This window comes from Scyliorhinus canicula, chromosome 5 (assembly GCF_902713615.1).
Source record: "Scyliorhinus canicula chromosome 5, sScyCan1.1, whole genome shotgun sequence".
NCBI classification, from domain to species: domain Eukaryota; kingdom Metazoa; phylum Chordata; class Chondrichthyes; order Carcharhiniformes; family Scyliorhinidae; genus Scyliorhinus; species Scyliorhinus canicula.
The window spans coordinates 82,181,905-82,199,559 of record NC_052150.1 but is presented as its reverse complement, the minus strand read 5'-3'; the positions used below and the strand labels follow the sequence as shown (position 1 = coordinate 82,199,559).

Sequence of the window (17,655 nt, the reverse complement as noted above, 5' to 3'; positions counted from 1 at the left end):
GTGAAATGTGAATGTCTTGCTCCCTGAAATTTGTCTTGTGCAATGGTGTGGTTCAGCTTGCCATTCATTTTCTGCTGCTATCAATGTAAACTAAACTTATCACAATGAAGTGGCTCGTTTCTGGTTGTTTAGCTGATGCATTTTCATTACCGCGTGTTATGTTCCATTGTATGGCTTTATTTTGCACAGTGGGAGACTAGAAAAGCCAAATGGGCTTAATTATGTGCTCATAACCAGCTGGTTACTGGCCAGTTGGCTTAATGCCCCAAAGAGGAATTGATACTGACATTTTCCACATTTAAGAAAGGATGCTGACCTATCCTTTTTTTAAGAAACCAAGGAAATTATTCAGAATTCAATCAAAAATCAAGGGTTGAATGGCCTGCGTCTGCTCTTACTTCATAAAAATCCTTGTCACTTGGACAGGCGAGCAGACCTAACTGCAAAACATAAAACCTGCCTGGATCGACAAAAAAAAAAGCTACCGTCAGTTTAATATTCATAGCACAAAGCAGAGGTGAAAGTACAGTTTGTTGGCTGATTTGACATTGGATTCATTCACTGATATTGATTTGATATTGGATTTCCCTATAAAGGCATTACCTTCAGGAAAAATCACATTAACCAGCCTTTTATCATGTGCTCCTAGCATGAATCAACAACATGTATCTTATTGGAAGAGGTTATTGTGTTGCTTGTACGTCACAGTGAAAATGATATTCACGGATGTGGGTGTCGCTGGCTAGGCCAGCGTTTAATGCCCGTCCCAGATTGCCCTTGAGAAGGTGGTGATGCAGCCGCCTTCTTGAACCGCTGCAGTATTCTCTGTCATGGCCAACAACAAATGTTTGCCAAACATGAATTCTTGAGATAGTTTCCCTTTAAATAACTTTCAAATATTAGTATAAACAATGAGTTCCAGGCAGCTCCCAGTAAAGGGGCTTGGATACATCTTTAAAATGTATTGAACTATTGACCATTTTTATATTGCTACAAAACATGATCAGTTTAATGTGATAATAATTCAGTGATTTAGAAGGTATGAGATAAATAACAATAGTTTAGTTGGTGTCAACATACAGAACTTTAAGAACTCATTATTTAACAATTGTTACAATTCCTTTTTTTCAGACTGGAATGGCTTTAACCTATGACCCCACCGCTGCTATGCAGAACGGGTGAGTATTTTCTGTTGCTATGTTGCTGGCTTCTTATAAATTATTGGCATGTTCGAAGCACCTCAGGTTACCACCACCTTCCATAAATACAATTCGAAATTTAACACAGAGCCTCCACTGACATTGAAGCATTCATGTTGCAGACCTGTGTTTTAGTCAAAGTACTAACATTTACAAATGGCTTGGTAGTAACACAATTCCATAATTCCTGCTGCCACTTATAACTGTCCAGGAGGAATTGCCAGACCTTTCAACTGCAGGACAGCAATACTATATTCCACCTCACTGCTTTTGCAGTTAGTCACTGCTCTAGAATGCTTTTGTGTGATAACAAAATTAGTACAAATGCTCTATGTAAAATATATATTTCTATAAAACCTTATTTGCACACGCTTAACTGAACTATTTTGGGGAGGGATGCCAACAATGAGGAAAATCTATTATTTTAAGTCCAGTATTTTTTTCAGGTGGGTTAAGAATGGGCAGCAGGTTTTGGTAAGGAAACTAATGATGATAGAAACATCAAAGAACAACTGTACCCAGAGCATATGTAATGGGAACATGTTCATGTGTGTACATATACCAGAGAGGACAATAGTGTCCTCTAAGGCACATGTTGGCAAACAACTTGAGAATTGAACATTATAGCCGCCATCTTTCCTGCCCATTCGCCAGGGGTGCAGATGCCGTAATGGCCGCTCGTGAGAGGCCTAACACGGGATTTGGGTCAGCGATAACTCAGAATACGATGTTCCTGGGCTCTCCGCTGGGTGTGAACCTGATTATCATAAATTTTAATTCATTTAAATATGCATAAATGGCTTAACGCCATTGATTCCAGAGATGTCAAATGTTTCTCACCGTTGGTGTGATGTCACGTCAACGGGAATCATTGCTGGTTTCCAAAAAACGAAAACCAATTGTGATGAACACGCTGGGGGCTTGGAGGTGAATATAGTCCCTGGGTGGTCAGGGACATGGCCCTGACACCCTTTATGCCAACCTGGGAACACCAGTGGGGGTGGCGGTGGGGGGAGGTTCCCCTTATGTGTGCATGGGTTGAGGGAAAGGTAGAGGAGGATGCTCTGAAGCCTCGATACCGTAAATAGTGGTTGGGGGTGGGGTGGGCAGTGATATGAAGCCCCGATGCCAGCAGAGATGGTAGGTAGGGGGGCAAATAAAGCCCTAATGCCAATGAAGTTGGTCGGGAAGATGGAGCGCATCGGAATGAAACCCTGATGCCGCCGATGGTGGTGGAGGGATGCCTTCTATTTTCTATTCGAGATTGGGGCGCACTTTAAAAATGGTGCCCCGATTTCTGTAGAGCTGGGCTTGCTGGCATCTTCAGGCCACCCCTCAAGATTGCCGGTGCAAAGCACAACACTCTCCACATGTTTTTGACAAAGTGTCAGAAGATGTGCAGAGAAAACCTGACTGTTTCTCTGGGGCCAAACAGGCCAGTTTTCAGTCAGAACCTGACACTTTGCCATTTTTTGAGGAAAATTATGCACTATGTCGAATGGATGTTTTTAAGTTCAAGCAGTCAGGATTGCCCAGCCTTTGATCTGCATAATTTCACAATGAACCATTGTGAATGTGTTCCTCATGGACCTGGCTGTTCAGAAACACAGCACATTGAAGCAGTTGGAAAGGGAATGATGCCAGCTGTGGTTTTTGTCTAGAATTGCTTTTCTTATACTAATATTGTGCTTACTTCCTACAGTTTTTATTCTTCACCATACAGTATTGCAACAAATCGTATGATTGCACAGACATCTATTACACCTTTCATTGCTGCTTCTCCTGTTTCAACATATCAGGTAGGGGTGAATGTCCCATTAGTCTTTATTATCTCCCATTATTCTGTTAATCATTAACACACAAAGATTACATTCAATTTTTACGTTATTTTTGTTTCTGGAAGACAATGCATGCAAGTATTTTTTATGACTACTTGGAGCTAACTGGAAGGAGGTCTACAAGGAGGATTTGGATATGTTGGTTCTGAGGTTAACTTTTTTCGTATTCATTGTCATCCTGTCCTTCCTAAGCTTTATTTGAATCGCTATAATGCTTTACTCAGTGGGAGAGCTGCTGCATGTTATTTCTGGAACATCTTACTTGGGCAATTTTACAGCTGCCCGTGTCTGGTTTGGATAACTGCACTAGTTAGGTCTTCTTTGGTGAGCTGCATCTTCTACATCTCACCAAGCAGTTATTTTGCCACCCTGACTGCACCTGACCTTCTGCATTATGCAACTGCCCCTGCATCTCATATGGATCATTTAGTCAATATACAATGATATGTGGAGTGGAGGAGGACTGGGGAAGTTATAAAAGTTTCACCAGATTTTTGATTGACAAGGGAGTAAAGGGTTATGGGATTCGGGCAGGAAAGTGGGTTTAAAGTTGCAATCCAATGATTTGAATGAATGGTAAAGTAGGCTCAAGGGCTATATGTTCCTATTGTTTTTGTCTAGTTCCATTTCTCCTGGCTTTCTGCTGAATCTCCACAAGTTAGAGTAAGAGAGAGGAAGGACTGTGTGAAAATGTATGGACAGTTACTGGACAGAGCTTGAACACCACTGGACAAGACCAGACTGAAGTGGGAGGACGAACTGGGGACAGAAGTAGGGTAGGGACTCTGAAGCGAGGTTTTGAGTGGGGCCAACTCCACCCCCTTCTGTGCAAGACTCAGCCTCATGCAGTTCAAAGTGATACACAGAGCACACGGACCAGAACCCAAATGAGCAGGTTCTTCCTGGAGGTGGAGGATAAATGTGAACGGTGCTAGAGAAGCCCGGCCAACCACACCCACATGTTCTGTGCCTGTCCCAAACTTGCTGGGTTCTGGACAACCATGTCCAAGGTTGTGGGGGTGAGGGTGAAGCCATGCCCAAATGTGACAATCTTTGGGGTATCGGAGCAGCCAGAGCTATACATGGGGAAGAGGACCGACGCCCTTGCTTTCGCTTCCCAGTCGCACGCTGAAGAATCATGTTCGGCTGGCAATCAGCAACACCACCCACAGCTGCAGACTGGCTCGCTGAACTTTCGGAATTTCTCCACCTGGAGAAGATTAAATATGCCATCTGAGAGTGGGAGGAAGGCTTCCTAAATGCATGGGAGCAGTTTGTCGGCCTGTTCCAGAGCCTGTTCGAGGCCAGCAACAATGACTAGAGAGCGAAAAGGGAAAGTTAGAAAGAAAAGAGAGAGGAAAAATAAAATAAAAACGGGGGGGAAAACATAGAAACACACAATCCGGGAGAGAAGGGAAGAGAAGAAAAGGCTGGCGAGACACAAAAGGGGCAAAGTGGGTGGGAAACACCCCCCCACCCCCCTCAATCGCAGGGGTAATATAGCCAAAGTTGACGGGGGTAGAAAAGAAAGGGGAGGGGGAAGAGCAAGCTGGGGGGACGTGGGAAGGACCACACGTCGAGCCAGATGGCGGCAGACTGTATATAGAACTTAAGAGAAGGAAAAGATAAACCTTTCTGTATTGTACAGTGAATGAACACGGCCAGCAATGTACATAATTGTTTATAATTTTTGAAAATGCCAATAAAAAGATTTTTTAAAAAGAGATAGGAAGGACCTTGCTCACATTCTCTCCCAGTATTTCTTTTTAGTCTCATTGTGCAATGAATGACACTGTTTATATCTCTTCTCTCAGTATGTAAATGGCAATTTTTCTATTATATTAATCTTTGAACCTAATGAAACATGGAAGTCAGCATGGAAAATTAACTTGGTCAGATCATACCATTTGCATATTATTGTGATGAAAGGGGACAAAGATTGATACAATTTGCTAGTAGCCAAGCTGCCACACATAGCGCAATACGTGAATTGAATAATTTAAAACTTTGGAATTTGCTAGAAATTATTTTGTTATAAAAATACTTTGATGCTTGTATCAAGTTACCTGTTAAAATAGGAGACAGGAATTTCAGATGTGCAGTGTAAATATTTGTATAGAAACAAAACCATATCTTTAAAAAAGGGTTGCTGTTATAATCGAAAGTTGCCATCAATAATTGTTTTTGCTTTTCTCCTATGAATGCAATATTATGAAATATGCATGGGCTGCTGCTCAAAACATATAATATTGGTGAGATATGGCAAAAGAAAGATAAAAGTGGCATTCCTAGGAACAACGCAGCATTCGGAATCAAGACGGTGCTGTATAAATAGCTAAACCCAATTGTATCTGGTCACCAGAGCAGTTTACAAATCAATGACATAATTACTAATGAACTAATTGACTTTGATCCTTCATCTAATAAGATCCTAACTTCACCTCATTACTGTATCCAGTTGATTTATTTCTGGGGTTCTGGGGTTTCCGCCTCTGCATTTCTATCTGGAATCCATTCCTAAATTGACCTGTAACTGTCTCCTTGTCCTCCTCTATCAGTTTAAAATAATTTTCCAGGTTTCTCTTTTCTATACCATGGCCCAGAATATCTGATCTCCAGATGGTCGTAGCCCAGAGGTGCCCCCCAAGATGTGCTGAGGACCATTGGAAATCTCCAAGGGAATTTCCCAGGAAGTTCGGACTTCTGATGGGCAATTGCCCTGCTTCTGGAACTCACAAAAACTCTGAGATAAAGTTGGAGACTTTGAATGGTTCCGACTCACTTATCAGAATAGGACATGTTAGAAGAATTAAGACCAGTTCTAACTCCTGAATAAGTGACTCTCTGTTGGGCCCTCCTAACAACATCCTCCCCTCCCGACTCCATCGACTACTCTCCTCTGTCCACTGACTACACCCTTACCCCACGATCCACCTAACTACCCCCTGACCCAGCTACCATTTTTTGACCCCTCCAACTAATGCCCAATCCGACTGCCTGCCAACTCCCAATTCTCCCGACTCCCCCCAATCCGACTACCCCTGACTCCCTGACTACCCCACAGAACTGACTGCACCAACTATCTCCCAACTACTTTCCTGACCCCCTTTGAGTAATTCCCGACCTGACAACCACACCTGACCACCCGACTACTCCCCCTGCATCTCTGCCTACAACTCCTGTCCCTGCCGACCTCCAACCCGACTACTTGCCGACTCCAATTCCCTTCGATCCCTTGACTATCCCAACCCAAGTACACACTGCCACACATCTCTGTTTCCCCCCCCCCCTCCACCCTTGATTGCCTACCCGACCCAAAGCCCCAGCAGTAGCTCCTGACCCGTTGATTGCCCCCCTGTCCTACCCTACACCCACTGACCATACCCAATTACCTTCTCTCCATAGCTCCTAAAGTGGCTTTGGGACATTTAAAGTTATCGGAATATGGCAGCTGGTGCTGTATAAAAAGGGCATGGTTTGGTTTCCCCTGATGTTCCTGCACTATGAAGGAGGACTCTGCGCTCCACGTTTCTGAGGGGTCCCGGTTCGGAGGTCCGGGGAGAAATGTGGAGCTCCGGTGTAAGGTAAGTAACTTGGAGCGGAGCGATCTGATGGTAATTGCTACTCCTCAGAGGCTTCAGCCCCATTTACTGTTTTATGTTCGTGTCTAAGATACACTCACAGATGCCTGAAATCTTCACATTTCTCTAATATTATCCAGACAACTCAGATATTGGATACTAATAATCTGAGAATGATTTGGTTAAGTCCACATCAAGGTCTTCAATCTGACTAAACCACACAGGAATGAGGAACGAGTTGGCTAAGATAGTTTGATAAATTGGATTAAAATAAATATGGTGGTAGATAAAGCTGTGAAGAACATTTAAGGACATAATTCATAACCTGCAACAATTTACATTCCCTAAATGAATAAAAATACCATATGTAAAGTGACCCAACTGTGTCTAACAAGTGAAGTTAAAGATAGTATTAGATTAAAAGAAGAGGCGAATACTGTTGTTAAAAAACAGTAGTCTGAGAATTGGAATAATTTTAGAATCCAGCAAAGGATGGCAAAGAAATTGATAGAAAATCGAATGTGAGAGTAACTGGCAAGAGGCATGAAAACATATTGTAAAGGAACTTATCGGTATGTAAAAAGGAATAGATTAGTGAAAGTAAACATGGTTCCCTTACAGACAGAGACGGGAGAAATTACAATAAAGAATAAGGAAATAGTAGAGACATTAAACAAATATTTTGGCCCATATTTTCATGGAATTGGGCTGAGTCAAGAAACCTTTAATAGTGTGGAAAAGAATTGATTCCGGATTCTCTTCCCAGTTCTCATTTCTGACAGTTTTCATTGGCATTGGTAAAGATGGAGGTGGCCAACCCAAATGCAACACTCCCATCTTTGCTGGCTCCATTACAGGGTGGCATTTCACCCCACGATTTCGATGGGGCTGGGTCTATTGTTAAAAGGCATGGTTCACAGATTCTCTGAGGAGTCATGAACCACAGAGAACTTTAGTCACAAGTTAGGAACCAGAGAAAAAAAAAAACAATCATTCAGCATTTCCTTTGAAATACATTATTCCTTAATTTTCAAAAAGCTGACAATCAGTCATAGCAATTTATAATATTAATGTCAGAAGCTTCCATCTACTTTACTTGTTAATCTCATATAAATAAACACACAGGCAGTAAAAAAAAAACCACAACACAGATAGATCAGATTATTGTAAGCTAATAATGATGTCAGTCAAACAAAGTTGACATTTCAGCCTTGTCAACAATGCCTGCTGAGAACTAATTGTATATCCATCCTTGGAGCTCAACCAGGCATTCATAATGAGGCCACCTGGGAAAACAACAAATGTCTAATCAACAGACACTTTGAGAATAGATGACATATCCTGCCTCTGTCTCCCTGGAGGAAATAAATGGTGGACAGAAGCCTCTTTAACGGAGACGAGTGCATGGATATGAGAACTTTCCTAAGTCACATTTCCCATCTCCTTCATGAAAACCCAGCCCTTTGTATCTGTCCTCAAGGCTAGAAGGTGCAAATGAAAGATTGAAAATAGAGAAGTAATAGTCTAGTGAGAATGTGAAACTTACAGAAATTAATATTAATAAAGAAATGGTTTTTTTTATTAATTAACAATAGTCCACAAAGGACCATAGGTATCTATCTCTATCGGAAGAGACACTTGGTTATATATTTCTTGAGGACTACCACCCTGCAAGAGTGGGGCAAGGCACATAAAAGCAAGGAGGCAGGGATCCATGAACTACAGCAGTGGTGGAGAAATTAATGCAACTAAAGGCTAACAGCCGGAATTCTCTGGCCAATCTGGGTTTCCCGATGGCGTGGGATGGCTTCAATGGGAATTCCCATTGACAGCAATGGGAGCAGAGAATCCTGCCATCTCCCACCACTAAGACACATGTGGCTGGAAGGCCAGATAATCCCGCCCAACAAATCCCCAGGACCTGATGGCCAGTTGATTTAAAGTTAGTGAAGGCATAGGTTTTGATACTCCAGAATTCCCTCGACTCTTAAATGATCCCCGTGGATTGGAAGATAGTGAATGTAACCGCGTCATTCAAGAAAATTAGGAGACAGAAAGCAGGGAACTACAAACCTGGTAGTCTGACACCAAGAGTGGGAACAATTTTAGAACCTGTTATTGGAGATGTGATAACAAGGCACTTAGAAAATCATAATATCATTGAGCAGGTTCAACATGGATTTATGAAAGGAAATTCATGTTTAACAGTTTTGACTTAATTATGGTTGTAACTAGCAGGATGGATAAGGGATCATTGTGCCTGAATTTTCATTAAAGCATTCAATAAGATGCCACACAAGATTATTGTGCAAAATCAAAGTTCATTGGATTGTGAGTAATATAATTGGCATGGATTAAGGATTGGTTAATAGACAGAAACAGATCGTTGGAATAATTAGGTGATTTTCAGGTTAGCAGGCTGTAACTAGCAGGGTATACAAGGATAAGCGCTTGGGCCTCAGCTGTTTAGAATCTATATCAATGAGAGGTGGTTAGATGAGGGGACCGAGTGTACTGTATCCAAGTTTGCTGATGTTACAAAGCTAAATAGGAATGTAAGTGGTGAAAAGGACATAAAGATGCTACAGAGGGACATAGACAGGCTAGGTGAGTGGGTGAGAAGGATGCAGGCAAAATCGAATGTGAAGAAATGTGATATGCAAAATAAAAAAGCAGAATAGGCTAGGAAATGTTGGAATTTAGAGGGACCTGAGTGTCCTTTTACATGAATCAAAGGAAGTTAACATGCATTCACAGCAAAAAACTGGGTGTTAACCTTTATTATAAATGGCCTTATTGCAGTTATATAGGGCCTTGGTGAGAACCACACCTGGAGTACTGTGAACAGTTTTGATCTCCTTAACAAAACAAGAATATATTAGCTACAGATGTTTACTTGATGGATTCCTTGGATAAGGGGATCATCCATTGAGGAGGGATTGAGTCAAGCAGGCCTATTCCTTCAAGTCTAAAAGAATGAGATGTGATCATCTTGAAACATACAAGATTCATAATGGACTTGACAGAGTAGATGATGCTTCCAGAAAACCTAGAACCCAAGGGTCACCTGAAAGGAGGAGAAATGTCTTCATTCAAAGCTTTGTCAATCTGGAATTCTCTACCCCAGAGAACTGGATCAGCAGCTCAGGTATTGAGTATGATCCGGACAAAGGCAAAGGGAATCAAGGGACAAAGGGATAGGATGGAAGATGGACAAAGTGGACCTTACTGAGAGGCAAAGCATGCTTGAAGGGCTGAAATGCTCCTATTTCTTGAGTTCTTACCACTAAAAAGCATTCAGATAGGAAGGTTGTTAATATAGAATAGCTATGACCATATAAGATAGCGATGTGGTTTCCAGATTGCTGAACTTGGACTTTTCCATGAGGATGCTGAGTTTTTTGCCCTGCTTTTTCTGATTATAATTCTCCAGTAAAAAGAAAACAAAAGCCCAAACTTGTTAACATGTCACTGGTCCCAATTTCTAAACACAGTTCCACGGTTCTACCAACTTAAGAGCTCTATTCTTTTGAGCTACAGCAAGAGGACCATGCAACCCTCTGTGTTAAAGGAATGAGCATTTGCGTGCTAGAGTATTTGCCCCACTTATTTCACTCTTAATTTACTTTGCTAATTAGGTTTATTTTCCACACAGGTCCAGAGTACATCATGGATGCCTCATCAACCATATGTTATGCAACCAGCAGTAAGTTATTCCAAACATTTTTGTAACTTTAATATGTTCTTTGAATTGCAGCAAGATGTCTTCAGCTTGTATATAGCCACAGATTTCCAAACAGGGAATAACATTCATGCCATTGATTTATGTGTAGTTATCTATAGCATAACTGTACTTTCTGTTTTTCACCTCCCAATTTTCTGAATCAATACAAAATACTATCTCATGAGGTAAACATTGGGGTCCCATATTACCATATCTGATATTTGAAGGCTGGGGGGGGGGGTCACATAAAATAAAGTGGGTTGCCAATAAACTACCCTGCCACCCATATAACAGGAGGTGGGCAAAGTGTAAAGCAAGTTGCCCACCCTTTGGCCTATTCAAACCCTTAAATGGCCAATTAACAGGTCCTGGCATGAAGCTTAACAATTTTATTATTTATCAATCAAATTATTAAGGAGAATTAGGCAGTACTCCTCAGTTCTGTACATCTAATTTTATTCGCTGTCTACTGCTGGCTGAAGGTTACGAAAACCTTGTTCTGTGAGAGCAAAAGGATGGATTGCAAAATGTGCAATGAGCATTCGGAACCAAAGGGTAATAGACATTTAATCGCACTTAAAAGCCAACAAAATGAAGTGGCTGCTACAAAGAAGAGCCACAAATAAATGGAATATTTTTAACAGCCAAACTGGTAGTCTAATTCGGCAGTACAATTTAATTAAATCCAAAATTCTGTCCATAATGAAGATCCTGCTATTCACTGTTGCACACACACACTGTGCTAATTGTTTCTTTTCCTAATTGTTTCAAAATTGGTGTTTGAAATGTTAAATGATTGAATTCAACAGAGTTGTTGGGTAAATTGACCAAATGCTCTGTCTGCTCTTGCAGGCAGCAGTGCCTTTTTGGTGCTGCTGGCTTCCTCCAGCCTGGGAGAATGGTCGTCATGGTGGCAGACCTTCCAAAAACACAGCGCTGCTTTCGGATGTGTGGCCAGATTCTATTTCTGCCCAGCAGAGTAAACTGGGCAGTTTTGGAACACAAGCTGACTCAACAGAGAATCTCTTCCATTTTAGGATTTCTTCACAGATTGATGGGTGGGGCCAGGGGAAGGACGGTAAGGTGCTGTGGGTGCGATTCTTGACTTTCACTGGAAACGGGTGCAAAGTGGGCAAAGCTGCAGTATCACCCACCTGCCTACTCTTCCTGACATGAAACCTGGGAGCTTTTGAGGTCCAGCCTCATTTAAATGCCACTGCCAAACTCCACGTACCCTGCTGCAGCGTGCCAGTTCCAGGAAATTGGACAGCTTGCACAAAGAACCGGTCAATGATTGGAGCCCTGGGGGCAGATTGGGGGAGATAATAATCTCAGATGGACCAGTAATGGTCCAGGATTCCTTTGGGGCTCCACAATATTAAAAAAAAGTAGAAGTTTCCTGGTTAGGCCACTGAGCCTTTGGTACAAATGGACAGGGATTTACAGGTGCACACTCCACCAATTTATACTTGAGGATTGCAAACAGCTCCTACAATAGGCATAGTATCCTGAACCACATATTTCAACTGCCTCTTGCCTGGTTCATGCGGTGGGCCCATTTCCAGGTGCAAGAATTTCCTCACTAAACTTCTCCGCCTATCTATGTCTCTTTTACCTCAAATGTTACTTCCGATCTACTTCTTTGCAAGCTTTTGCCAGCAACATTTCACGTATCTCCAAATGTGGCTCATAATTGTAATAAATTGTGTTTGTTAATGCTCCTGGGAACGCCTTGGGTATTTTGCTGTGTTTGGAGGCGCTATTGAAAACTTAGTTGTCTATGTTATTGAAAGTCTTTGCAGTATTACACAAGAAAAATTGCAGTTCTGTAAGAAAGAATCAACGATATGTTTTGAAAGGTCAGAATCATTTTCTTATTCAGTGTACATTCATACCTAATTCATGGTGCAGTTGATTGAGCACCTGGTCTGCTAATTCTGCTTTGTGACTGACTTTGAACCTGTTTCATTTCAATGCCTGTATTCTTTCTCCCCTCACTCAGCTGGGCAGTCAGCAGTTAGCAGTGTGCAATAGTAAAAAATGCAACTGTCAAAGATTTTGTTTTCAGTTTCACTGAACTGCACCAGCAAAATGATGACTTGCGAAAATAACCTCTGGTTTGAAATATTAAAATATTCTAAACAAAGGTTGTCTATCGAGTACAGAATCACGCCAGCGTAAGAAGTCTAAGGCCAGAAAATTAGAACCATCAGAGACAATTAAAATCATAAAACCTACGCTTCATCAATCTGTTTGTCATTTTCAGCTGCCCTTACCTGAACAAGGCTCGCTCTGTTATTCTCAAAATAAAATGGAAAGCAGCTAGACCATGCTATCTTGCACTTGTTACAACAGTACCCCCTATTTACTTTCTTAAATTACGATTATTAAGGCTGCTGAGAGAATAGTACTACTAGAAGAAAGCAGAAGAGATTACATCCGGAATTCCTCTAAAAGGCTAGAATTAGATGGCATTTATGGTACAGGGGCTTCTTGGGTTTTTAACGATGACAGTTTACATTATCAGTGAGTTCCTGAAGTTAATTATGTTTGCTGATGAAAAGTTAATGAAAAGCAGTACGAAGGCCTGTGCTCTTTGTGATTGAAAGAGCAATTCTGCAACTTGACTAATTCTGAGAGAATGAATTTTCTCTGATGAAGGGTTACGGTATTTTAAAATGTAGTTGCCCGATTTACACAAAGGACTTTTAAAAAAATATATTTTTATTCTCCTTTTTCACATTTTCTCCCGAATTTATACCCACCAACAATAAACAATAACCAGCAACAGATATGTCAATCCATATAACAATAACAACGATCCCATCCTCCCACCAACCCCCAAACATCAGCCCACATGTTTACATAAACAAATGACAAAAAGGAATCAGGGATTACCCATAATCATCCTTAATATACACAGCCCCCCCCCCCCCCCCCCCCCCCCCCCCCGGATGTGTTAGGCAGGTTGGTTCGACGTTGACTGCAACTGGATGCAGTGAAGCTAGAAACAGACGTCTGACACAGGAGATGATCCAACACTGTTTTATTTAACTAGTGGACTGCTGTACATGTTCAGCTGTGGGTTGACTCTACTAATCTAACTGATCTCTTACTGGCTTGACCAGACTTACTAGCTACCGCATGGTGATAGTGCTCACCAGCTTGTGCACTCTGACTGTCTCAGTAGCTGGGATCTGAGAGAGGGGGAGTCTTAATGCCCTGTGGGCTTTATAGTGGTGGTGTCCTGTCTGGTGATTGGTTGTTCTGTGTTGTGTGTTCATTGGTCATCCTGTGTGTCAATCACTGCCTGTCTGCATCTCATTATATACATGAGTGGATATTATGAACCCCCCAACTAATGTTCGATGTTATCCAGTTTTTGAAAGTGCATAATAAATAATGCCCATGACTTGCAGAACCCCTCCGTGCTTCCCCTCAGTTCAAACTTAACCTTCGCAAGGGTCAAGTATTCTAAAAGGTCCCCCCGCCACGCCAGGGCACAGTGTGGAGAGGCTGATCTCCATCCGAGCAGGATCCGCCTTCGGGCGATCAACCAGGCAAAGGCTACGATATCTGCCTCCGCACATGTTTCCAACCCTGGCTGGTCTGACACCCCGAATATGGTCTCCAGGGGACCCGGGTCCAGTTCCATGTGCGCCACCTTGGAAATTACCCTAAAAACCTGCCATCACACACCAGACCCCTCCTCTATAACCTCTCCCAACTTATCCTCCCACTTTGCTTTCATCCCTTCCAGTGGTGCCTTATCCTCGTCCAAAATAGTTCCGTACACCACTGACACTACCCCCTTCTCCAGCCCCCTTGTCGTCAGCACCTCCTCCAGCAATGTGGAGGTCGGTTCCTCCGGGAAGCTCGGTATCTCTTTCCTAGCAAAATCTCGAACCTGCATGTATCTAAACATTTCTCCCTGCTCAAGCCCATACTTTGCTTCCAGCTCCCTCATTACTCAAAGGACTTTTTACATCTTCAGTTTTCTCCTTTGCCTCCAAAACCCACCTCCTGGTTCCATGGGGCACTGGCAACATCAACCAAAGTAGCCATTTTTATTGTGGAAGTCCGGATTGTGAGCATTGGAAGGAATTCAGTTATAGAGGCATAATGCCCAAATATAATCTGTCCCTAGACCCATACACTGCACTTTCCAACTAAGATACTAGTTAGTGATTAGGAGATGAAAGCCAGATTGATTTTCTTTTTATCTCCCAACTCAGAGCAATGAAGCTAATTTTAGTATCTCTACTGCTGCCGCAACTGTGCTCCATTATGTGGAGGTGCCTTTTGTAATTCAGAAAGGAGTTTCAATACTATTGTTAATGGTAAAAAGCTGTAAAATTGCAGAATATGTCTCACTTCACATACAATAAATTGGGCTGAACAGGGCTGAAAAATACAGAAAAAGCATGATGTTTAAGTACAGTTAAAATAATGATAAAGAGACTGTCTCCCGGTAAGACATACTTTTTCAAATATGTTTTGAAAGTGTTACAGGCAGGGTGAGAGAGAACTGCTAAAATCCTTGTTCCCTTTCCACTGTTGCCAATCAGTCAGCTTTTGAGAGGATTTTTTGTGTGTATGTTATTAACCCCAAGTTTCTGCAGTAAGCAGTAAGATGTGGGTTTAATAAAAGAAGATGATTGTTTATTTAAGCATTCGCCCTGAAATCTAACACTACTGCACTGGCGGCACGGTAGTACAGCGGTTAGTACTGTTGCTTCACAGCGCCGGGGACCCGGGTTTGATTCCAGGGTTGGGTCACTGTGCAGAGTCTGCACGTTCTTCCCATGTCTGCGTGGGTTTCTTCTGGGCGCTCCCGTTTCCACTCTCAATTCCCGAAAGGCATGCCTGTTAGGTGAGTTGGACATCTGAATTCTCCCTCAATGTACCCGATCAGGCGCTGGAGTGTGGCAACTAGGGGAATTTCACAGTAGCTTCATTGCAATGTTAATGTAAGCCTACTTGTGACACTAATACAGATTTATTATTATCAATCAAGCCCCTCGCCTGAGGTGAGGAGACCTTCAGGTTAGTACACCACCAGTCAGCTCTCAAATGGGAAAGCAGCAGATAGTCCTCTGGGACTGTGGAGACATTTACATTTTGGGAGGTCGGTTAGCTCAGTTGTCTGGATGGCTAGTTCGTGATACGAAGAAATGCCAACAGCACGTGTTCAATTCCCATACCGGCTGAAGTTATCCCTGAAGGCCCTGCCTTCTCAAATTTGGCCCTCGCCCGAGATGTGGCGACCCTCAAGTTAAATCATCACCAGTCAGCTCTCTCTCAAAATGGGAGAGCAGCCTATGATCCTCAGGGCCTATGGTAACTTTCACTCACTCACGTAAGTACACACACACACTTAAGGAAAGTACAGTTGAAGAAATCAGGGGACTTTTGCAAGATATAAACAATTAATTATAAACCTAATTCACGTGATGGTCATGTTCTGGAAAACATGCATGGAAGGCCTGATGAAAAGATGGCTCTACTCCTAAAGTGTAATTTGCTGAATTGAACAGCTAGTCATTTTGAGGGTTTTCAAAGTTAGTTTCCTGTTGTCTCATTACCAGGCGGTCAGTTTGCTGTATGGGTGAACCTGAAAAGGAACAGACTTGGAGACTTCATGATATTCTTTTACAATATACGTATTGCTACCCTTTCTGCTGCTGGATCTATCTGCAGACAGCATTTAAGAATTACAAAGGGACAAACATGGCTGCCTTACCATGAGATTCGTCACAATAGACGTTCCTTTTCCAAATATGATGGTGGTCTTTGGTTGATTAGCCACATCCTAGTTTTTTGTTTTAAGATATTCATCCTGAGGGGGTTAAGACAATTGCCTTCTTTGCTCCCAGATCAGGGGCGGGATTCTCCGACCCCACGCAGGGTCAGAGAATTGGCGGGAAGCGGCGTTATTTCCGCTCCCGCAGGTTTTCGAATTCTCCCGCCGGTAAAAAACCGGCGTTGTGCAAATCCCGTCGGCAGCCTGTGAAAACAGCTGGCGCCGGCGGGATTTCATTTTATTTGCACTGACCTGAAATCAGGTTGCGGCATTGGGGGGGGGTGGGGTGGGTTGCGGCATTGGGGGGGGGGGTGGGTTGCGGCATGGGGGGGGGGGGGTTGCGGCCATCGGGGGAGTGGGTTGCGGCCATCGGGGGAGTGGGTTGCGGCCATCGGGGGAGTGGGTTGCGGCCATCGGGGGAGTGGGTTGCGGCCATCGGGGGGGTTGCGGCCATCGGGGGAGTGGGTTGCGGCCATCGGGGGGGGTTGCGGCCATCGGGGGGGGGGGTTGCGGCCATCGGGGGGGTTGCGGCCATCGGGGGAGTGGGTTGCGGCCATCGGGGGGGTTGCGGCCATCGGGGGGGTTGCGGCCATCGGGGGAGTGGGTTGCGGCCATCGGGGGGGTTTGGGGGCAGCGGCGGGCAGAGAGGGGGGGGGGCAGCGGCGGGCAGAGAGGGGGGGGGGCGACGGATGCCCGGGGCCAACGCTCCGTCGCCCCCCCCCTGTACGCCGCTGCCCCCTACCCTAACCACCCCCCCCCTCACCACCCCTACCTCCCTCCAACGCCCCTACCCCCCTCCCCACCACCCCTACCCCCCTCCAACGCCGCCCCCCATCTCTCGCAACGCCGCAACCCCCCCCCCTCAACGCCGGTCCCCCCCCCCCTCAACGCCGGGTCCCCCCCCCTCAACGCCGGGTCCCCCCCCCCCCCTCAACGCCGCAACCCCCCACCCTCAACGCCGCAACCCACACCCCGTCCCCCTCCCTCTGAAGGCCGGTACCCACACCCCCCCCTCTCTCCTCCTCCCCCCTTCCTTCCTCCTCCCCCCCTTCCTTCCTCCTCCCCCCCTTCCTTCCTCCGTTAGTGGGGGGGGGGGGGGGGGGTGCGGCGTTAGTGGGGGGGTGGGTTGCGGCGTTGGAGTGGGGTAGGGGTGGTGAAGGGGGTAGGGGTGGTGAGGGGAGGGGGTTGGGGTAGGGGAAGCGGCGTGCAGAGGAGGGGGGCGACGGATGCCCGGGGCCAACGCACCGTCGCCCCCCCTCTGCACGCAGCTGCCCCTACCCCAACCCCCTCCCTTCACCACCCCTACCCCTTCACCACCCCTACCCCCTTCACCACCCCTACCCCCCCTCCAACGCCGCACCCCCACTAACGCCGCACCCCCCCCCCCCCCCCCCCACTAACAGAGGAAGGAAGGGGGGGGGGAGGATGAGAGAGGGAGGGCGGTAGGAGGAGAGAGGGAGGGGGGGGAGGAGTAGGGGGGGGAGGAGAAGGGAGGGGGGGGAGGAGAGAG

At 44.6% G+C, this 17,655-nt stretch overlaps 1 protein-coding gene across 7 annotated transcripts in view; it reads left to right on the top strand.

Moving 5' to 3' along the window:
* Window positions 1-17,655, top strand: part of LOC119966096 (RNA-binding motif, single-stranded-interacting protein 3) — a 1,648,548-nt gene that overhangs the window by 1,539,169 nt on the left and 91,724 nt on the right. For all 7 annotated transcript variants that reach the window (XM_038797302.1, XM_038797300.1, XM_038797299.1 and 4 more), the window contains 3 exons: window positions 1,132-1,178; window positions 2,902-2,998; window positions 10,274-10,324. In XM_038797302.1, the coding sequence (XP_038653230.1) occupies window positions 1,132-1,178; window positions 2,902-2,998; window positions 10,274-10,324 (195 nt within the window). The remainder of the gene's footprint in view (window positions 1-1,131; window positions 1,179-2,901; window positions 2,999-10,273; window positions 10,325-17,655) is intronic.